Source organism: Triturus cristatus, chromosome 5_2, assembly GCF_964204655.1.
Source record: "Triturus cristatus chromosome 5_2, aTriCri1.1, whole genome shotgun sequence".
NCBI classification, from domain to species: domain Eukaryota; kingdom Metazoa; phylum Chordata; class Amphibia; order Caudata; family Salamandridae; genus Triturus; species Triturus cristatus.
Genome location: NC_140588.1, coordinates 521,039,448 through 521,063,164, shown reverse-complemented (window position 1 = coordinate 521,063,164; position 23,717 = coordinate 521,039,448). Strand labels below are relative to the sequence as shown.

The 23,717-nt window shown below is 38.3% G+C and overlaps 1 protein-coding gene across 6 annotated transcripts in view; it reads left to right on the top strand.

The window, feature by feature from the left end:
• Positions 1 to 23,717, top strand: part of ARPP21 (cAMP regulated phosphoprotein 21) — a 345,287-nt gene that overhangs the window by 21,130 nt on the left and 300,440 nt on the right. For 4 of the 6 annotated variants that reach the window (XM_085607568.1, XM_085607567.1, XM_085607562.1 and 1 more), the window contains exons 6-7: positions 1,689 to 1,842; positions 22,765 to 22,843. In XM_085607568.1, the coding sequence (XP_085463694.1) occupies positions 1,689 to 1,842; positions 22,765 to 22,843 (233 nt within the window). The remainder of the gene's footprint in view (positions 1 to 1,688; positions 1,843 to 22,764; positions 22,844 to 23,717) is intronic. The other 2 variants (XM_085607564.1, XM_085607565.1) reach the window with 1 other exon arrangement.

The window sequence follows — 23,717 nt, the reverse complement described above, 5'->3', positions numbered from 1 at the left end:
GTGATTTTCCAGATCTGGAAGTTTATGTCCACGGGAGGAATGTCCACGTGGGGATAATGTGCAAGCAAGGTAGCAGTTCTGCACTCTGTAATTTAAAGGTAGAAAAGTGGAAGAGGGAGTCAGAAGTGTTGCTTAGAAAGTCAGGCAAAATGCCTGGAAAAGACACAAAGTCAGAATTTTGTCTGTAGTCGCATACACTTTAAAAAGAGTATTCCTTTACTGGAAACACAATTACATATTTTTCAAAAAAGATTTGATGTACATTTGTTTGTAGGGGTGGAAAGGGAAGTTAACGCTCACTTCTTTCATGGGGTTGCTTTTTCCAATAGGAAAAATGGGTGCCTTGTGGAGAGTAAAAGAAAAATCACATGTTATACTTTATCCTGCTGTGTAGTTTAGGCATTACTCGTAAGATATGCAGGAGCCCTCTCTTAAGTTTATGATATGCTCAGATTTCCATGAGTAATCTCGGGAATTTTTGTAATATACTCAAACATATTATTTCAATCTTCCTGGCTTTTAGAAATAGTTTTGAGAATCTGCATCATAAGATTTAGATTATTTGTATTATAACAGGATTTATTTAGTGTATCCCTTTTATGAAAACACTACTTATGTGAATGAAATAGGTCAATGAGACAACTGCACCTTTAACCAGACTGAGGTCACACTGTAGTAGGGTATTCTGCCTCCTAATAATGAAACTTCTCTAAAAATGGAACCTCCATGATTTATATATTCAAATGGAGTACTGTTCTTGCCACCATAACTGTGAAAGAAGATGGCATAATCCTCGGAAAAATCACTTGCCAAACATTCATTTTTCAAGCACTGAAACTTGTTTATAAACAAAATCGTATTCTTTGACATTGTCCTACATGCACCACTATTTGTAATATTCACAAAATACTTAACTCATCCCAATTTTCTTGTTATCCTCCCTGCCCACCTTGGAAAAGTCAATGGGCTTTCACATTTTTATTCACTGGTCACTCCCAAAATATGAATAGATAGTCATTGACTGAGTGAATCATATCACCCCTTTTACAACATGAATTCTTATAGGTGGCACCAAAATACCTTTTGTGTATTACTCAGGAAAGGATAGAAATCCATGGTTTGCTACCAGACCATAGAAGAATGTAACATTTTTAAGTTATATCAGTTCGAGAAACATATCAGTACAAGATACCTACCCTCCTAACTTTGAGCAATCTTATAATTAACTCATTTTATCCTTCCTAGTTGCATTAGGATTTGCGTCTTCATCCATTTGTATTTTTATCTAGAGGAAGCGCAACGTTATCAGTAGTAAATGATGGAAAGCTGCTGTATTTAGTCCCAAAATTAGTATCCATTTAACTGCAGAATTTAATTTTGCCTTCTCAATCATTTATAATGCTTCTCATCTTAAAAAGCAGAGGAATTTGCAATAGCAGATGAACATTATTTTGTATTATTATGCCCTGGGGCAGTAGGCACAGTTTAAAAATGGTAGTTGAAATATATTTATGTGTTGCATAGTAGTGAAATTTTACGCAAATGTACAAGGCATTTAAAAAACATTACTTTGAATTAATTCAAAGCCAAATAATATTTCCTGCCCAGAAAAAGTAGAATGTTCATGAATGTAATGCACTTTTGATACTTGCCAATCTATTTCTGTTTGTATTTCTTCCATTTTTAAGCAGGACTCCATTCACCTGCAGCTTTCCACTACCCCCAGCCTGCAAGAAGATGACAAATGTATTAAAGATGACTCTGAAAAAGAGAAAGAAAAAGAAAAAAGCAAAGAAAAAGATAAATCATGTGAAAAAAGCAAGCTGCGAGCATTATCAAAAGGTGAAATGAGAAGCATTTTTTAATCTCTAGAGAGGGAGTTGCCAGGTCTGAGATGTGATATTGATATTTTTCTGCTGTAAGAGGAGACACTCTTTTTGATAGTTAACATGTTTATAATTCAGATTGAATTTCAAAGCATGTAACATTTTAATGCTTATATTGTGCGCAATTGAGAACTGAAAAGTCATACTGTGGTTGCCAGAGAAAGCTGTGAACAAATGCCAAATTGTTAAGATAGTTTACATTTCAAATTATGCATTGGGTGATACTAGGGTTTGTTCTGACATTGTGAAAAACAACTCTTCACAGTGAGCTGTTAACCAGAACCAATTTGTTTACTACCTAATACTCATTGGTAGTACTTGAATATAAGGCACAGAACTTAGATTCTGAGCGTGTCTTCATTATTTATACAATCTACTCTGACTATCTTGGTTAGTTTAACTTGCAGCTCCTAATTAACACTTGCATCATTTACCATGCACATATGAACCCTGTGTATGACATAAAATAGGACTAAGATCATATCAATGTGGAAATATGCAAGATATCCATGATGTGCAAATTAACTCATGTTAGCGCAGTTGATTGGTCCTATTGATGAGGTTTTCTCACGGTACAAATTAAAATCTTTCATCGGGTGCAATGGATCTGCGTCCTGATGGTAGCAGCAGCCCCACTGAACAATAGCATGGCTCTGGGGATGTGGGTTGCTTTTTCAGACTAAGGCTTGTTTGACATAAAGCAGCCAAAAACGGTAGACCAGAGTTGTGCATGCCAGGACTGCATGGTTGAGTGTGGTGTGAGCGTACCTGCCATTCCACTCTCCTCCAGACTGGGATGACACAGTTTATTAAATGCACGGCCAGTCTGTCCTATGCACATTAATAGATAATTATGTGCAACAAAAGCTACTTCACTGACGCTTGCCAGCCACCATCTCTGGATCTTGATGTATGTAAAGTAGCACAGCTGCTTAACAGCTCCCAGTCTGCCCCACATTGTAGCCTCACCTGTAATTAAAGCAACATGTTAAGCTTCATGTGCTCAACAGAGTAAGAAATCTGTAGCTGGGTTTGGATGACCAGTTTTAGATGCTTACCCTCTAAATGTTGGACTTAGGCTGTGTAGAGAAGGTTTATGTGGCTTACATCAGTTTGGGTGTAAGCAGGTTAGGCGAGTGGTTAATGTATATACCTGCTGGGATACCAGTGTTTGTGTATTTCTGCCACAGTTTCATGCCTGTGTGTGCCTTTCATAGCTTTTTAATTACTTCATCGTATTGTGTGCCTTACGTTCTCTTTGCACGGCTATCCGTGTTTGTGTAACTGTATTGAAACTTTTTGAGCACCTTAATGCGTGTTTGTATGTGTCTGGCTTACCTACCTTTGTGTCGGTCGGCGTGCCTGTATATGAACCTCTGTACATCCCTACCCTTATTGCAGCCGTTTTCTGAATGTGTGCACATGTGTGTATAAGTCTGTGTGGTATCAGGAGCATTATGTGTATTTCTGCAGCATTTTGAAGGCTGGATAATTCATGTGCCTTATTGTGGTATTGTTGGCATTGAGCAATTATTTGTCTTAATCCATCAGTCTGAAAACTGTTTAAAACATACATTACTATTGAGTAGTAGAAAATGGACAACGTGTATTATTGCATCATTGTAGACACTGGGCAAAATGTACTTTACTGCTGCATTGTAGAAACTGGGCAGTTGTGCATTATCCTTCCATTGTGCAGATAGGACAAAAATGTGGATGACAGCGAAACTGGGTAAACCGGGCAAACGTGCAGTGTTGCGGTTTTGTGGGTATTGGGCAAAAATATGTATTGTAGACAGTGTTGGATTCTTGTAGCATTACTGATGGTGTCTAGCACGGATTATGGACCATTTGTGTGGAGTTAGCTCTACTGACTACTATCTACAAACACAATTTGACTAGATCCAGAGCTCTTTAGAATCATCTTTGGAAACTCTCATATGGCCTTTGAATGATCTGGGCAAATACTCTTCGAAACATTATATCTTCTACTAATCCCTCTCAAGACAGTTATGTTTAAATTATATTCAGCTTGGAAATGTGTTATTGCCCTAGTTTAATGTTGAACATTTTCCAAAGCTATCTAAAACACTCTTCAAAAGACCAACAACTGCACCAACCTTCCATTAAAACCAACTTTCAAACTCTTCCAGTTCAGAGCAATATTACTAGTCCATTATGTTTTAAAATGTGCCATGTGCCACACTTTCCCAGAAGTACACCAACATACTCCAACAAAGTGTCTTAGGGTGTCACTGTGGCCTAATGGCAGCACAGCAAACATCCTGTGATTCTGGGTAAATCACTCAGTCTTCCCATTCCTAAATTAAGAAGAAACAAAATGGTCTGACCTTGTGTAAATGGTAATCTTATGCTCTTGCAAACAGCACTAAATGCCCTTGGGTCAAATTCATGCCAGAGAAAACTGTAAAAAAAGTATTTCATTTTTAGTGCAGGTTTCTGTTTCAAAGCCCTGTAAATTCACAACTTCCCACACGCGGTAATGTATTTAAAATATTTTAAAACAAGACACAAATAAAACAAATCCACCTCCTTTGTGAAACCTAGAACAAAAAGACACTGGTGTCAATGAGGGCCTGAGGATATCTTCCTAATAAGGGTGGTACACGTTTCTTGTTTGAATTTGGACTCATGGCAACCGTGGCTCATTGTGTTCTGCTGTCCAGTGGCAAAGCATCACTTTTGTATTTAAGGCTGAATATTGAAAAGGTGGAGAGAGCTCCATGGTTGCGAACTATGGTGAAACACTTTGGTGCAATTTTGAATTCTAAAAGGCTTTTTATTTATAAATGCCAATCTGTGGTTTGCTCTGTAGACAATTTGTGGTTTCACCCTTGTGACTCATGATAGATACAAGGAACTGACCCACAAAATGGATTATCTCCCCTCTTCCTCCGTTTTCTTTCACCATATTACCATCAACCATTCCGCAAAGGCGGTGTAAATCAGTCAGACAAAACATGATTCTAATATAATGCAGCAGTCAAATCCCTTCTTTTGTTTGCTTTTTGTGTTGGAGATGTATTTTGTCATGACATCCTGTATCATGTCTTTGAGGAGTTTCATTACCCCACATTTAACATCCTCGCGTGCTTCCTGGCCGAAGCAGTGTGTAGACTTGGGCTCGTTTCATATAGTTCATGTTTTCTGTTCCATGCCTTACGTGTGGCTTTACACACGGTGTAATCAAAGTTTTGCAGGACTATTTGCCTTCAAATTGAGCGTGTCTTACGCTGACCCTCTGTTCATCCGCCCGTCCCAGCTACCAGCCGAGGTCGGTAGTAGGAGTAACTGCAGGGCGGTGACGTGGGGAGGGGCAGGGTAGGGGGTAGTAAACTATGGATTACGGAGGTTTACAGGTAAGTTAACATATAAATTAATAAAACGAATATCAGCGCTTGCACTGCATTGCATTTGGGGATGCAGTGCACGCAACGAAATTCGTTTTATTAATTTATATGTTAATTTACCTGTAAACCTCCGTAATCCATCGTTTACTACACCCCACCCTGCCCCTCCCCCTCCCCACGTCACCGCCCTGCAGTTACTCCTACTACCGACCGCGGCTGCCAGCTACTGTTTTTGTGTTGTGTGATCGTTGTAGTATTATAATTTGCCATGCATTTTTATTGAAAAAACATACATGATGCAAAATATCTGTGTCCATTTTGTTTCGGGTCACACAGGCTCCACATTTAAATGTAGGCAAACGTGCACAGCACTTTAAGGTCCCAAAAGTTTTGTTTTATTTTTGTTGTCCTTATAATGTAAATATCGCAAATGATGGAGCCCCTCTTGATAGGACCAATATTACTGCAGCCATTATTTTATTTATCGTTTTTAAACAAACAATTACAAAACGAAGCGCAGGAATATTACATGGAATCAAATGCTTTGCTTTATGTAGCCCTCCAGACTAGCTCCTTCCTATTCAGCAAAGAGATTTTCATTTTATCTTCTTCGCTGTGCTGTTTTATTTAATGTGAACATCACTGCAACTTCCTGTTATCATTCCAGTAGGCACCATTGGTGCGCAAAGTATCTTATCCGAAGGCGTCATTTTAAGAAGTCAAGGGCTGTATTTGTCAGTCATCATCCCCGAATTAATGGCCAGGGACTTTCAAACGTTTATGTAAAGTCTTTTGAAAATGCTCCTTGGCACAAATTCAGCAGAAAGAGCTAGAGCAATGGGTGATTCTGACTTCATTACAATGCACAGCAAATGATCTGTGACCTATTACCAGGAACATGCTGCTACTGCCGCTGCTTTGTACATTTCGATCAGTCAGACTCGGTTTTATATACACAACCCACTGCCAGACAAAGTCTAAATGCCTTTAAAAAAAGGGGCAGTCCTCTTTTCAAACAGCTGTATTTACAGATCAACCACAATCGTTTGGCAACATGGTGCTGCCTGCAAACTCTAGTTGCTCTCTTGAAGGGTGAGCTGACAATATATTACCCTGTTTTTTGCACCACTGAAATTTGCTTTGAATGATACCCTCGCATTCCTAAACCTTCATGTGAAAGTTGCCTTGAAGAGTAGGGAAAAATACTTCCAAGAAAATGTACACTTGTGCAGATTTCCCAAAAAACACAGCTCACGATGCACTGTGCTTGAACTGTAAGGGTAAGCAGGGCTTAACACAAATAGCTTTGTGCGTGATCTTAGGGAATGCTGGAAAAGACAGGCATTATATTTTTGAAACCAGCTTCATCGGCATTCCTGCTAACAATTATTGTAGAAATTCACCAAAAGGGGGAGGAGAATGAATAGATATCTTTTATGCACCATTAAATGTCACTTTTTTTGTAATTCAATTTTACTCAGATTCTTTCACGACACAAAATTCAATGTGCTACCTATTGTAACAATCAAAACATCTGTATGATGGTTAAGGACCAACATATTTTATTTTATATGCAGTCTTTTTTCATACAAATGTAAATCGAAATGCTTTAATATCTGTCCGTAAAGGTACGGTACAGGGCGAATATATTTTTGTTTGAGATGGCCTCACTGTACAATGTTTGTATCAACACCTCCCTGTTGATAGTTGTATTTGAAATTGTTGTATTGTGTATTATCTTTTTACAGGGAATACATCACTTCCAGAAGTTGCATGCATTTTATTTCATGAGATAAAAACAACTATTGCTCAGTGGAGAGCCTTGATTCAATGATTTAATCATTCATAATGAGTGAAATAAACGATTTATGTAACTCACTGGAGTGGTGTATTCCCTTTATTTCAAACATAAACTATTATGTTTCTAGGTTCTTAAATGGGTGCACATTTACACTATGCAGTAAGAATGAGGCATACAGTAAGGGCCTGGTTTACTAAGATTTTCCCCCTTTCACCCACAGGCCGAGGGGCTGGAGTGGAAGTGCATTTCGCATGGGAGCAAATTCACAAAAGAAATTTTCAGGATGCATGTGCCCAAATTGTTTAGGCTAATGCATCTCAATTGGTTCCAAAGTTTGTATATATGGGTGGGGTCAGCACAATAGCAGGTTCGAATCTTCTACATCTCTAATTCACAATTCTGAAATGAACACTGCCCCATCCCCTAAGGAGTGCTGACTGCATGCATGATTTGCTATGGGGAAGGTGCTATATCACCAGCCTTCAGTACATTGTCCTAAATAATGCATACAAGGCATTTTCATTGCTGTTTAGGATTTCATGACTTCACTTGACATAGGGCTAGAACTGAAATCATGTATGTTTCTTTGCATGGACCTGTTAATTACTATGCTAAGGGGTGTAGCCTGTAGCCCAGGTGGGTGGAGGTGAGCTTCTTACATCATCAGTCCCCTATATCCCACATGGCTGAGGGGGAGTCAATGAGCAGTAAGGTATAGGGCTACTATCCATTTAGTGTTAGATAAAGAAATACAGTACATTGGTAGCACAATACATGTGGTACCGGCTTAACCCTCTACTCTGTATTCAAGTCTCTCTTTGAATAGACACATGCGTAGACTGAAAATGCACTTGCGCATCTGTAATGGGAATTTTGTTCCTCGGAGTTGTGCAAGTATGTAGTCATGAACCCAGCATTAAATATGGATATATGCGTATATGTGTGTGTGTATGTCTGCATGTATGCATGTGTGCAATCTAGACAATACATGGTTGAATGGCATTTGCTCTGAGTTCAAAGGAAATACTGACTGAAAATAGAGAACTGTTTTGTCTTTTAATTTAGTAGAGGGATTACCTACTGAAAGAATATATATATATATATATATATATATATATTTATATATATATATATATATATAAATATATATATATATATAAATATATATATATATACATATACATGTACATATATATAGAGAGAGATATATACAGAGAGATACACATATATGTGTGTGTGTTTATAATCACCCTTTCATTATATAATTATGCTCTTGAACACAGTCCTTTATGAATCTATTAGTATAAGCATTACAGTACACAAACTTCAATGGTCCTGTCAAAAAAACATAAAAACATATTTCACATTTACCAATGAAATATGGAAAATATTTCTCTGGTCTGTGTTAAATGCAAGTTTCATCAGACATTTAAAGTTTATTTTCCTATCAATTTTCAGCCACACTTATAAGGAACCTCTTCATCATTCCTAATGGACACCCTCTCACCTTTTCAATTTAAGGTTTTGAAGAAGGGGAATAATTTAACTAAGATACATGCCCTGATTACTTTGATGATACCACCTTGGATAGATTTTTACCACCTCAAAATTTGTACACACCATCAATCATTTGTAGAACAGTAGTACAACTACCTCTTCTCTACAATCAGAACTTTCCTATACATGGGTCTCCTGCGATGCATATCAGTCAGACACGTGCATGAGTTCTGGGCGCAAGGTATCATCTTACAAATGTGCCCTGAGCACAGTCTTGTATCAGTGCCCAATTTGGCAGCTACATTTCCTATATTTATATATTTTTTTTATTTTTTAACCACCCCGAGCTCATTTAAATTTCGGGGATTTAAACAAAATATAAACAAAAAGTAATGGAACCTACCATGTGATCTGGGGTCTGTGGGATCCACTGTTTTGCTTTTAGTTCTGTGGATACCACGACACAAAAACAATTTTTTTAAAACTGAATGGGATTGTCTAATCTTGATGATCTTCTCCCATTTGGAATAGCTGTATCTTGTTATGAAGATGCCCTCTCATACTTCGAACCACCCCCCAAATTGGTTTTCTGCAAAGAAGGTTTTAACAATGAACAATAATCCCTCACATCACATACTAGCTGCTGCAAATAAAATGTTTAAGCCACAAGAAGAAATTCAGATCACTCAGATCTACAGATCCTTCCTAAATCCACAGTTAATACAGTTAATAAATGGTCCGGCAGAAGGAAATGCTCCTTCATCCAATCAGATTCATGTATTTGTGAATTTTTATCCTAAAATTGTTTTTCCAAATTTGTGGAGGATTCATGGACATAACATTTCACATAGAAAAGATTAACTTCTTGAAGCCTGCCTACACTTTTTTTGTAACACAAAACCCCAGAATGGGCCCATCAAGAAGGAAGTTATATCCTTATGAATTGCAAGCAGCAGTTTCTGCTATATCAAAGAACAAAAAATATATGGGTCTTAAAATGGAAATTAGTCTTTAAGGTAATTCTTGCTAACTCTGGGCCCGATTCACAAAAGTAATCTGAGAGAAAGTCCTAACTTTACGACTTTCAGTATTCACAAAGGGCATTTAGAGGTAGTAAAGTTAGGAATCCTGACTTTAGTACTGCTAAATGCCCTTTGTGAATACCGAAAGTCGTAAAGTTAGGATTTTGTCTCAGATTACTTTTGTGAATCGGGCTCTCTTTTCCTCTTGATCAATAAACAGAAAATGGACATAAAGAACTGAGGTGGACCCTCAAAGAGGATGCTAAATGTCATGCTGATTTGTTGACCTGTACCAAATTTATTAGAAAATCAATAATCAATTTCTAATTCTCCTCTGAACATTAACCAATGTCAATGGTAGCTATATCAGTTTAATTGGGAACAACTGTGGTATTGTGGAACTGTATTGACATTTTCAGTGGTTTCAGATATGATCTCCCATATGATGCCTACAACCTTGACTCTTATCCTTTATCAGTACCATGATGAACCATCTTCTTTGCCATGATAATACAACTATCATGCACACTAATACTTCCTTCTACCTTCAGCACTTAATTATTACTTAATTATTTCCTCTTAAGTCAGCACCCTGATAATTAAGCCTTTATTAAAATGTTATTCATCAGCTTGATGCTGTACCACCCCCTATATCACACTAATCTAATTACATTATCCTTGTAAATCACCCTGATGACGTGTCGTCCATCAGTACCTTGATACCCTTTCCAATTCAGCTCAAGTATTCCTACATTCTCCCTTCAGCATTTGATTTCCTTGACTCTCTTCTTTATCTCGTCCAGCTATATACATCAGCATTCTGAAGCACACCATTCTCCATTTTAAGACAGGAATATCTCTATCCTTCTTAAACACCAAGTGTAGTCTTCCACCTTTGTCCCCATTGGATAGTATGTACATAAGATTGAATGTATTGAGAGAACCCAAGACAACTTTTTCTGAAGAAAAGCATCTTTACGATTTTTATTTTTACCATTGCACTTCAGCATCCTTGTTGAAAAAGAAAATGTGTATAATATATAAATGTCTACTGCTAAACTGGGATTCTTCTCTCTGCCCCCAATGGAAATGGTCTTCCTAAAGAGGATTTCTGTTATCACTATTCAGAGAAACTCACCGGACAGTCAGAAGTGAAAGGAGAAGTAAAAGCACATTGCTCTATACAATACTTGATATTCACACTCTGATAATGAGCAAATGCTCTCTAAGACACCCCTGGCTCACAACTAAACCCGAGAAGTGGTGTTAAGGGGTCCAGTAAACAAAAATCACAATGCAAAATATTTAAGATTTTAAATTTAAGGTCCTGCCAATAGAAATTTCATAAAATCTAAACAACATCTTAGCAAATGATCAATGAAATGCTAGGGGAGCAATTAAAAGCAAACTTTCCACTACCTAGCTGTAAATAGCTGTGGTAGCCCAGTAGAACATTTGACATAGGCCCTCTAAAATATTAATTCTAGGAACTCAGCAAGATTATGAAAGAATAAAATGGTTAAGCATCATTAGGAAATTATTTTTGGGGTCAGAGATCAAGAGTTTGGCTGTACCAAGAAGGGATCTAGCAAGTATATCATGTAGGGATGGACCGATGAGGAAATGTATCATTGTATTTAATCTGTTTTCAGTTAAAAGTTCTCACAACATCTCACAAGTTCTGATCACATACTGTACAGGTGAAGTACCAACATTCTGAGATAAAGCTAGGGAATGTTCACAGTGGCGACATCCAGTGGTGAAAAATATGTCTATGAAGTAATTAGTAAAACACAATGTACCAAGTTTGAGGTTCCATGCGTTCTTTTATGGTGGATTATTCCAATTTTGGTCTTTGAGGAAAAGTTCCTTCAAGCAGTCAATGTCCAGAGAAAACCTGATGTCCTGGTGCTCACAGATTGGCTTAATTAATACTCCAGATGTTAGTATTTAAGGATGATAAATATATTCCACATATTACCAGATGTTGCAGGAAGTCAAAGATGTGGCCAAGGCCCTGGGATCTGCTAACTGGAAGGCAGTTTTTTTGGCGCACCTAAGGATGTCAGAGTAAGGGTGATCCAGTGAAGAAGCACTTCCAGCGGAATAAGACATTTTGGGGCCCTATATATATTCATATATATTTCATGAGACAATGCTTTTAAATGATAGAATCTTGAGAATTGATTTCAATAGAGTCAATACTTGGTGTCAGCTTAGCTTTTCGAAATTTCAGGATGTTTGCCTGAGAATAAACTCATCTTATTCTGGAAGTTTTATTCAGTCTTGCCAAGGAATCTTGAGCGAAATAACTCTATTCGGGAAAGAGATTTTGTATCTCTGAAAATGTTAGGTTTGATTTTTATAATGCTCACCCTTTATAGGGAATTGATAACATCCTTACACAAACTAGTCAGTGGAAACTAGTGACATAGTCTTGTTGGTTTCCTAGTAGGAGAAACTGGTGAACTACTCAGGGGCATCTTTTCAAGCAAAGCGTTAAAATTATCGCCGCTTTAGCGGCAGAAAACTGCCACCAAAGCGGCGATAATGGGCTTGATAATATGCCGCAGAGAATTCCAATAGAAGCCCATGTTGACACCAGAATATGGGCTTCTATGGGAATTCTCAAGGGCATATTATCAAGTCCATTATCGCCGATTTAGCAGCAGTTTTCTGCCGCTAAAGCTGCGATAATTTTAACGCAGTTTCTTGATAATATGCCCCTGAGTCTTTTAAGAAAAGTAGTGTATATCATTCTCCTTTCCAATGGCATGAAGAGGCTAACAGCTATTTGAAAGGCATGTATCTATCATTAACTCAGCAGATCTGGATTAAGACCGCAGTGTATTTGTGTGAGCATCTCTTTCATGGGAACCTCACTTAGTGCCAGAGAGTGGCATCCACTGGCTTCCGCCTGTGAGAATATTTCTATCCTTCCAGAAAAACTCTAGGTGAGAGCTGCCTTGTTATTAAATGTTCAGTCAAACTTTGGTGCACACCACAATATTGACTACATGAAATATTATTTTATATAACACCATGTGCCTTCTTTAGAATAACCTGACTTTTCTCATTATAAATATATCTTTTGAGGATTAAAACTTGTATTTTCTAATGCTGCCAGCAAAATATGGTAATCGAGTGCAATGTGATGACATGTAGGCATTAGCTTATATCACACATCTGCCTGTCTTCACATTATAATTTAGTTACAGTAAAATATATTAATTGGCAGTGTACAAATCCATTTCCCCCTGAATGCACTTGCACAGGATCAGGTATCTAGCTGCGATCAAAATGTCCACCACAAAGTAAAAACCTAGCTGCACATTGAAATTTGATGGCGTGCTTCCACATTCACATTCCAATTTTTTATCATGATTTGGAGCTCCTAAGAGTTCTACATAAACAAAATATACAGAAAATGCTCTGGTTTAACAAATCATCCAGAGCTATAACAACAGCAACAGATACAAAATACATATAAAACATACATTCTTCAATTTTTGTTGAGCAATAGGAGATACTGGCATCATGCTTCCACAAACAACGCTCTCAAATCATAAAATTGACCTTCAGATCAGGACAGCCTATTCTTTGTTCCCTGACTTTCCCACGGAGATGCTCCATTCCATGTAACATGACTTTCTGGTTTGGACCCCTGTTCCATGTTCAGCGATTTACCCTTTGGCTGCGCTTCACATGCATGAAGTTTTCCGGTATCCTTCCCTGCAGTATCACATTATTAGCTCCAGTGAAAACTCATCAGTCTCCCTCAGACATATCAGACAATTCACGAGAAGAGGACTTCTCGTTAGTTCCCTTCAATACTGTTTGACCTTCTGTCGGCCTTATCTGGGCACAATTATCCCGGATAATTCTATTGCATTTAAATATTTCCAATCCAATTCAGCTTTATTTCTGCCTCATTTAAACAGCAGTACAGGCTACTTAACGATAGAGCTGGGGATAAAATGGTGCCATATTTTCAGTTAATAGGCCACCCGACAGTTAGCACACACAATATGGCACAAATGGTAAATCGCATTCGGTTTACCTGTTTAAGCAAGAGTCGGAGACTACCAATTTGCGCTTTGAAACCGCAGGGAATTACTTCGTAATATGAGGAAAAGGAAAGCACTGTGCAATCCCGATAACCTTGCCGCCAGTGAAACACGGCGCACGTGTCATGTGGCGAAACCGAAACACCTCGTGGCGGAGGCGCGAGCAGTCCAGCAAATGGCGGGTACTGCCAGCTTCTAGAACATTCATTATCGCAAGGACGCGAGCACTTCTCTCGATACCTCATCCTGCACGCTCATATTTTATGCAAATACTTTTCAAAAGAGCTTCTGAAAAGTGTCATAAGGGTAAAGTACGTGGTGAAATGCAAAAACGAGCTAATTTAAAAGCCACCTGCGCTGCCGGTGCGTCATTGTCCTCATTAATTTAAAAGTGACGCACCGGCAGCGCAAGGGACCTGTAAATCCGCCCAAAAATGTTCAAAAAATGGGGACGTAAGGTAGTGTCACTTTTTTAAATATTTGCATTTTTATCAGATCAAAAATTTCGTGTATTTTGGCTTTAATTTATTTTCTAAACGAAAGTAGAGTTAATTGTAAATCCAGAAAAAATTGTTAGATTAAGAAAGCAAAGTGAATATCAATCAGGTCGAGAAACTCAAACGTAAGCCTAAGAGTGACGATACAAAATAGATTTGCATGGAGCTACCCCATCGTTTTTGGTTAACCCTGTAGAGAGGTTAAGGAAGAAAATTCTTAAGCACAAAACAGAAGATATCAGAAATGCTGATTAAGTGAAAAAGAGCAACTCAACACAAAGCAGGTGCCAACCAATCATGTAATTTATGCAAAACATTATGAAACCGAACTGCCAAGGAGTAGGGTGACCAACTTGCATAGGTGCAAATTCAGGACAGTGAGTGCAAAAATTCAGGACAAAGGGTCAAAATGAAGGACATAAATTCAGGACAGAAGGTCAAAATTCAGGGAAGAAATTTGGGACAAAGTACAATAGTGTATAAGTAAGTAAATAGACAACCAACATAAGTACACGTCAAAATAAGTTTATATTAAGTTGAAACAATCGTGCACCTCACCGTTTTGGTATGTGCACAGATTTGAGCAACTGTGCAGGTCTTTTTGTGGTATTTCATATGATATTTTGTTTACAGTTTTGGGTTCCTTTGAAGTGTTGTCCCACCCATAATGCAGGGGAGGCAGAGGCCTTCAACCTTCATTACACCACTTCACCAAAGACCTCCCTCTGCACAGATTCCCTACTATCAACCTCCCATGGTGCCCCTCATCTCTATATAGACCCTCCCTCATGTGTATGTCATGTATTTTACAATGCTGCTCAGCCCAATGTAGGGTGTTGAGCGCTTTAGCTCACACACATATTGTTCTCATATAAGTGTGTAAATCAATATATAGGAAATATTACTTAAGACAAGGAGGGCTACAGGGTATAGGAGTCACATGGCATCCATACTGGTAGGTACTATATGCAGTGCCTCTGGAATTATGCAGCAGGGAGGGCCAAATTATGCTGAGGGTTGACTAAATTATTTGGCAAGAAAAGGGAATTTATGCAGTGTAATGCTGCAAATTTTGTCATAGAATTACCATATTATTTTCTCATTTTTGCACATTTTAACACTTTCTGGTCATAATTTGCACCTCATTAGTACTCGTATAACACCCAAATATACTAATATGTAAAGGAAGGTGACCAGTCAACCTTTACAAGGGCCTTTGCAACACGTCACTGCCTTTTGAGTTTTTTTTAACCACTTGAGGTAGAAACTGTTTTTAAATTAGAATCTTCAGACATATTCAGCTAATGATGGATTATGTGGCACTTGCGGCAAATCCATAATCATGCGAAAACTGTTGAAGCCGAAAAATCGCATAATTCCAGTGACCCAGAAATACAAACTGAGGATATAACACATAACATAGTGGTTGAGGTTGTCTTTGCAATTATTATACAAATGAATACTTTGCTCTGCATGTTACACTTTGTGCTTTACAAGAGGCGCATTATGCCTCTATGCTTCTTTATGATGAGTCAAAACCGGGATTAGTGAAAACTCAGATCTCTTCAAGAGATACATTAATCACCAGAGTTCAATAGACATTTTTGTTATGGCCGAAATTTGGAGGCGTGCAAAGCACTCAGAAGTCTTTGCCTTTCATCCTGTCGTATATTTCAAAATGTAGCTTAGTCCTCCAGCATGGCTCCTTCACAAAAGCAGCATGCTGTGCCATAGGCCTATGCAGAGGACGGCACGCCACATGCTGTAACTACACAAGGGCCCATTGCAAGGGAGTAGCCAGAAAAATACCCCCCCTCCCGCTTTATATGGCACTTAATAAAGGAGCAAAGTGAGCTATCCTGGTCTTTCCTTTTGAAGTCTTAAAATTGTTCCACTGATGGAAATTTGCAAAAACAATGCAAAATTATGCTTTTTACAGCAGGAAAGAAACTGCATTTACCTATATTGACGTTTGTCTTTTATTCTTTCCGTCTTTTCATTTTATGTCCTTCTTTCTATCCACCTTTGTTCTCTACTTTCTTCTTTACATCCTCTATTTATTTATTTTTATTTCCATCTTTCTGTCTGTACATCCTTTCATTTCGTCTCTCATTCACTCTCTATTCTATAAATTCATATTTCATTTTCTTTTCATATTTCCATATTCCACATTAACATTCATATTGTGTTCCTTTTTTCCATTTGATCATCCTCTTGTCTTTCCTTCCATTGTTAAATCTAAACTTTTCTCTATCTTTCCAGCTTTCTTTCTTTACTTGCATTCTATTCTTCCTTCGCTTTCTCACCACATTTGCCTTGTGCTTCTTTTTTAATTCCCATGATCAAAATTTCTTTGTGTCGCCGCTTTTGGCTACTTCGGCACCCACTGCCCCTCTCCACCCCCCACCCCTCCAGTATACACACACAGCTGCATCACAGTGATTATTCTTGTTTTATTTGTTTTTTATTCTGTCCTGTGCTGATCTGCGAGTCACAGATCAAAGTTAGGAAGGGCCATGAAACACTTATCTGACCCCGGGTGCTTCCCTATACCTTTGGGCCATTGTCATTCTTTAGGTAATAATCTGCCACATCAGAATGACAATAGGCACGTAGAAAGACTGAGCGAGGTCGGGGAGGGGCTGCGTCAGCCTCAGAGAAGTGCGAGCAGGCTCCGATTGTCACAGGGGAACAGCACAGCTTGCTGCCATCCCCCAAATTACAGACAAAAGGCGTCCCTGAAAGAAATGCTCACGGACAAGGGGCCAAAATAACGGCCAGTCCGTGAAATTTACGGACAGTTGGTCACCCTAGCAAGTAGTAAAGACAGCAACCCTCTTAATACACCAGGACATTGCAATTACTGCACGATAAGACACATGTCCCCATGCCCATCAGTAGGATAAATGATAACAATAAAAAACCTCCTTTCCAAAAACGGGAAGCTGTTTGCTATGGACGAATCCGATGTTCACAGCCTTGACTTCATAGAAATGCCAATTAGCCTGCCACACAGACTCAGGCTAGAAATTAGGAGCAAAGGAGGTCATCAAGTATATCTTCAAATCCCTGCTACCCAATATGAGCCTGTAACACACAAAAAAAAAAAGATGGTATTAGCAGAGACACAGCTAGTACGCTAGTTGTTTCTTTCGGGGAGAAACCGGAGTCGCTCTGATCCTATCACAACTACCCACCAGCAAGACAGTCTAGGAAGCCGCATACGCATAACAACGATGTGGCATGCTGAAATGCCTTTCTTCCAGTGCTTTAAATGGGCCGGTACTGTCCGGTATGGAGTACTGGCCCTTTTTAGGTCTCGCCTTACCCAGCGCATGTGCTGGTCTGGCGAGACATTTTGTTAGGGCTCCAAAAAGTGCTACCAGGCCAGCCTAGAGCTACAGTGCTTGTGCGCGGGCGCGCGCACCGTGCTTGATCGCGGTTACTCTCACTTTCGCTTTGATGTTTGATCGCAATCGCGATCACTTTCACGGCCGCACGGCCGCTCTGATGTTCTCCGTGAGGCTTCAATAGATTGCAGTAGTCAAAACAAGCATTGGCATAGCCAATAGGTCTCGCTTTTGGGACCTTATAAGTGGTTAGTTATGCAACTGTTGCATGGCTAAACACTTATAAGGTCCCAAAGGCGAGACCTATTGGCTATGCCAATGCTTGTGTATTTTGGGAGTTAGAGTACCGGCACTTCTCAAGAGAAATGCTATACTTTTAATTGGAGAGTACTGGTACTTCTCAGAAACAAGCAGGTACTCACATGCACTTCTATTTTCCCATTTCAAGCACCGCTTTCTTCCCACATCACATGACATCAGGCAATCTCAGTGACTTATACAAGACAAGTGTGCCTTTTCACCACAGATGTTTTGATTGTGTACACCTCAACCATCAAGATTCTTAACATCCGTCTCTTTTTAAAATGATAAAACAGGATATTCCAGCTTTAACATCAATTAGATTGTGATGCACACCCAAGCCTAAATGCTTTCAAGGATCGTGATATGATGCTGATATAGTGGGTACCAGAACAGGGTTTCGAGATATGCAAAACCATCTATTTTGTGACACACAATAATTCCCACTCAGGATATCTGACTTCCAGCTTCCGGTGACAGTGAATATCAGCTCACGAAATGCGTTATGAAGTATTTCCACAACCAGTCACCAAGGCACAGATAAGATTCAACACTGCACAGATCTCTCACGATACACTATTGAGCAATCCGCTGGGGTGCATAAACAGGAAACCATTTGCTTGCATTAAGGGATTTGTAGAAGCTAGGAGGGTGAAATTTCTTATGCTCTACAATATAGCTATCAACAGACAACTCTTATTCCTAGATGGCCATTAGCAATCCCTGCCAGCCCTACAGCCACAACTACTGAGACAAAGGGCTATCCGGTAACCATCGCAACAACAATGTTGCAAAATTGCTGACACAATGAAGAGAGAGTAACTGGCCCGTGGGATTCAGTATTGACGCACACACAATTAAGGAGAGCACAAGCATCTATACATTTTCACTGCATATTTCCTCACTTACATAACTACATATATGAACTATTAAACAGTATTTTTAAACTTACAAACACGATCACATATGAACCTTAATCCCTGTTTTCATGGGAAGCACCCTAACTGGTTAAACATTGTAGTTCTGCAATTCTTCCATCCTTAAACTCATTTTAAGGGCATAGGTAACAAGCATTGGCATAGCCAATAGGTCTCGCCTTTGGGACCTTATAAGTGTTTAGCCATGCAACAGTTGCATTACTAAATACTTATAAGGTCCCAAAAGCGAGACCTATTGGCTATGCGAAGCGGCAGCGAAAGTGAAAGTGATCGTGATCACGATCAAACATCAAAGCGGCCGTGCAGCCGCGAAAGTGAAAGTAGTCGCGGTCAAGTGCGGCGCACGCGCCCGCGCACATGCACTGTAGCTCTAGGCTGGCCTGGTAGCACTTTTTGGAGCCCTCTCAATAAGTCTCGCCAGCCCAGCGCATGCGCTGGGTCAGGCGAGACCTAAAAATGGCAAAATTATTTTCAAAAGTGTCTGAAATTAAATCAAAAGTTTGCATCATTGGGGCTCTGCACAATGAAAGTGTTTTTCTATGCTTGCTTTTCATGCCCAATAAATGTAAGAGTTAGCCACCATCCCACTTGCTTCAAGGTGACTAGGATAATACATGTTCTTTTTGTATTTCTTCAGCATGACCTCTTGTAGTTGTGATTACCTTGCTGTCCTTGAGCAGCCACAGCTATCTTTTCTTTACTTATAGTCGTGTCATATGGGATGAGCCTGCTCACATGGCTTCAAGGCACTGTGACAAATTTTTTCCAGGACTGGCCTGTTCTTATAGAAATCATTATTATTGGGTGTTTATGTATAATTACCTTAAATGAAGCAAATGTAGAGGTCACAGAATGCTGTAATTTCGTAAAGGAAAGCCCTGGACTGGAAATGGTGGTGTCCAAGTACCAGGAGCTCATCTATCAATCCTATATGTGCACTATTCTGATGTGTACAGCAATGATATTTAACAAACGTAGAAACACAATCATAAAACCACAATCACAAAACCTTTTTTACAAATAGGGTGTGAACAATAAAGTCTTATTGTGTGAGGCCGCATTCAGAAATGATATATTTTCTTGCTTAACATATTCTGACTGTGCTCAGAGCACATGCAGAATGACCAAGAAAACAATCTCTGGAAGTTGTCTTTGCCAGGCACATGATGGACACAGAATCAGCTGTCTGCCTCATTCACTTAGGGACGTGTCACTTTCTGCACTTTTCTATATGTTCCTCAAACTAGGCATGATACACAATATGAATGGCATACAAAAATGCCTAATGCTTGCTTTGTTTTCCTCTCCTGCCTATGCCATAAGTAATGATTAGGGATCCCGGTTTTATGGTATTTAATTTTTTGTCATTTCCGTCTGTATTTAGCCATATTTATTTTTTGTTAACTTTATCTGTATTCATCCATATTTATTATGGGTTTTGTGAAAAAGTAAAGCTGCAACTGGTATATTTCCACATGTATTTAACCAATACATATGTAGTCATGCTTGAATGCCTGCCAGGTTTCAGTGATATGAACACCCACCGAAGATAAATCAGTGCACTTATATGAAAATATACACATTTCAGTATCAACCGTGTGCATATCTACTGCTGTTTAAGCCTCTTTACTAAAATTCCTTTCTTTTTTAACCCCCTTACCTATAAATCGAAACAGATTTTGGCCTGGCAGTCATGGCAAAGTGTATTTAGAATCACTCAAAAAGCACCCAATTTCCGTTTTTATTCACTTAAAAAATAAATACAGACAAGAAAATGAATGATTTTCTGTCTGTATTTCTCTTTAAAAATCAGTAAAAACTGAAAGCAGGGAGCCTTACTAATGATGTACCTAAGTTTATGCTTACCCTTAATTTGTCCTTGAAAATGGGACCTCTCATCCTGAATGGTGAAGAGCTTGTGACCTTCTGGCATCAGGCCCCTTTCCTTACTGCAACATGGTACATGGGAGCAAAGCATAATCATGCCCTCTTGATCTGCCATTCCAAGCCATCCTTGACCATTTTCAATCAGGACAGACATGTTGGACATTTTTTGATGAGCTTTTTATTTAGGTACATGAGCTAGGCTCATTGTTCCTCTTATTTACCTCCTAAATATTCTGTGTAAGAATATTCTGGAAAGTATTGGGCAGAGTGCTAAGTTCAAAGTATCTCACCGGCCTATTTCACACTATCGAACAGGATGGCAGCCCATTCCTACTATACAAGTTCTTTTAACGTGTTATTAATCAGTTGTTGTTGATGATCACCAGACCAAATTTTGTACAGTTTCAAATGCAAATAAAATGTTTTATTGTATGAAATGTTTTACACAAATCAATAGTTCATGCTTTGTTAACTGGAAATTCTGGGTCTAATTACATCCATAGTTGTGTAATCCATTTAAGCCAGCATGTTTTGAAAAACCTGATGGCTTAGCAAAATGTGCTATTAATTCACATTGCCTATTTAATACTTGCTCGAATTAGACTTCATTCATAAAAGCTTTGTTAATATTATTTTTCATCGATATATGAAGTGATAGAAACTCAAAATGTTAGAATTACTAATTAGTTTATCATACCATATGCCTTTCCCTATGAAGATGAAGTCCATTTTCTGCTACATTATTTTGCATTAATTTATTTTGGTGAAAATAGATTTTGGAAATATTTGTTCCAATTTTTATCCATAGAAAGCACAAGTATTGATTTTCTAAAGACCTGTAGATATCAGACTGTTGTGATCTGTATTGTAACTAGATACATAATTAAAGTGTTCATAATCATGAGCTCATAGAAGTGATTTTTGAAAAGGGTTATGGTCAATTTCAGAGAATCCAGACATTGCCCTACTTGCCATTAATCAGAATTGCTGATGAACAATAAATTGGTATGACTGAGTATTAGATTCTTGCAAATACATTTTTTTTACAATTAATTAAGTTTGTCTCAATTCAATTCCCCAAAATTATACATTTTTTAATAGTAACAAGAATGTAGTAATTAAGTACAGGAAAGGCAAAAAACTCTAACGGGCACTTGAACAACCTAGATAGAATTGTAGAACATAAAGATGATTGTGAGGTTGCAGGATTGTAGGCTAATACGCTAAAATATGTGTGAACATGTTTAAAGAATTAAACATCCAGCTAGAATACCATTCACTACACACTAAAGTCATTTACAAAGTAGAAATTGAGTCATTGGTTGGAGGCCCGCTAGCACGGCACTAAAGCTGTAGTGGATCCCCACCTCTGGGATATCTTTGTTTAGACTTACTGTCAGACATCCGTTACTTCAAGATCAAATGGAGTGTTGACTGGATGATGTCTTTGCAGTATGAATTAAAGCTGGTGCTCTTACTCTCTCACTTTTTTCATCTCCTATAGTCTCAATGGATAGACATAGTTTCTGGTTCGTTTTAAACTTAATTTCGATAAAGCGTGCATGTTGATAGCAGGAAGATATCAGTCTGTAATGATTTGTGTACAGTGACCGTTCTATTGTCAAGACTAAAATTATTTGACTGCGTGGAAGTTAGAGGACTAGTTAGGAAACTACAGATATAGTAGGAGGCAGTAATGCTGGATAAAGGTCAACGAGTTTGTGAATGAGATACAAATTGGTTGGTTTTAAAGTATCAAGTTAAGACAAGAATATATGTTGTTGTAAGAGGGTATTGTATGTTTAATGAGGGTTGATGGGCAGACTAGTGTGTGATTGAACAGGTATAACTAGTAGGAAAATTAGAGTAAATGTGAAATTTGTGCAGTGAGAGGCTTGGTTAAACATTCTGATAGTAGTGTACCAAAGTAAGGAAGATAATTTGGGTGACGGATGACTCACTGGGAGATGGAACAGCTGCTAAAAAGATGTTGCAGAACAGCCAGTGACAAAGAGCAATATAATTACAACGCAATAATAAGATGATACATTCTTACAATGCTGTTTTTAAATATAAGAATATGAGGAAGTTTTGTTGTTTGATTGAAATGCCTTTCCTGAAGTACACTTTGCATTGGTTTTCCATTAGATTGCAGCCAGGAATATACAGACTCCACTGGAATAGACTTGCATGAATTTCTGATAAACACTTTAAAGAATAACCCCAGGTAAGTGGTTATTTAAATTCTTCCTAATTTGTTTTATGTAACTTATAGGACAGCCTCTCCTTTGGCATGTCTGTTTCTGTTTAACCAAATAGCAATCTCCATTGAACTGATGGAAACTATTTGCTTCACTCTAGAGGAACATAGAATGCTTTATCTCTTTTAACATAGACCTCCCATAAAGGAACAATTTGTATTGTTGGCTATTTTAAATAGATGAGTGCTGATGATGGCAAATGTCAGTAACTATGCTTAGGAAATCTGACTGAAATTTCTGCTTCTGGTGAAATACTTTGAATGCCCCAATTTGAGCCGTACATTTATTCGAAGATGAAAGGTGGCAAAATAATAATGCTATTTCTGTAGGATATGCGATTGATTTAGGATTGTCATAATTTATATGGCACATCAGTAGAGTGGAGACCAGTGCATAGCCCAGAAATTCAACCCAGACATTTCAATCCCAGTGTATCACAATGGCATGACATTACATACTGCACTCTGGTCTCTTGCTTCATTTTGCAAGCATTACTTACCTGAATTTAAACCCTTTTTTTGCTAATGTAGAATCTAGAATATTTTCACAGAAATGGATGAATTCTGGAGAGTTAGGTGAAATGAAGAGTGATACAATAACTGGATAACAAAGCTTGCTATCAGCAGTAGTACATGACACAAAGGTAGCAAAGCATAAGAAGACCATGAGAGAAGAAGCAGTCTTTATTTTTTGAAATTACAATGTTTATGTTTAAAGCATATGCACACACCTCTCTATTTTAAAAAACATATACCGAAGTGTAAGCTAAGGATCATAAGCATCCAGGAGGGTGGGAACACAGTAAACACTATTGATGACAACAGGGTTTGACTCAGTGGT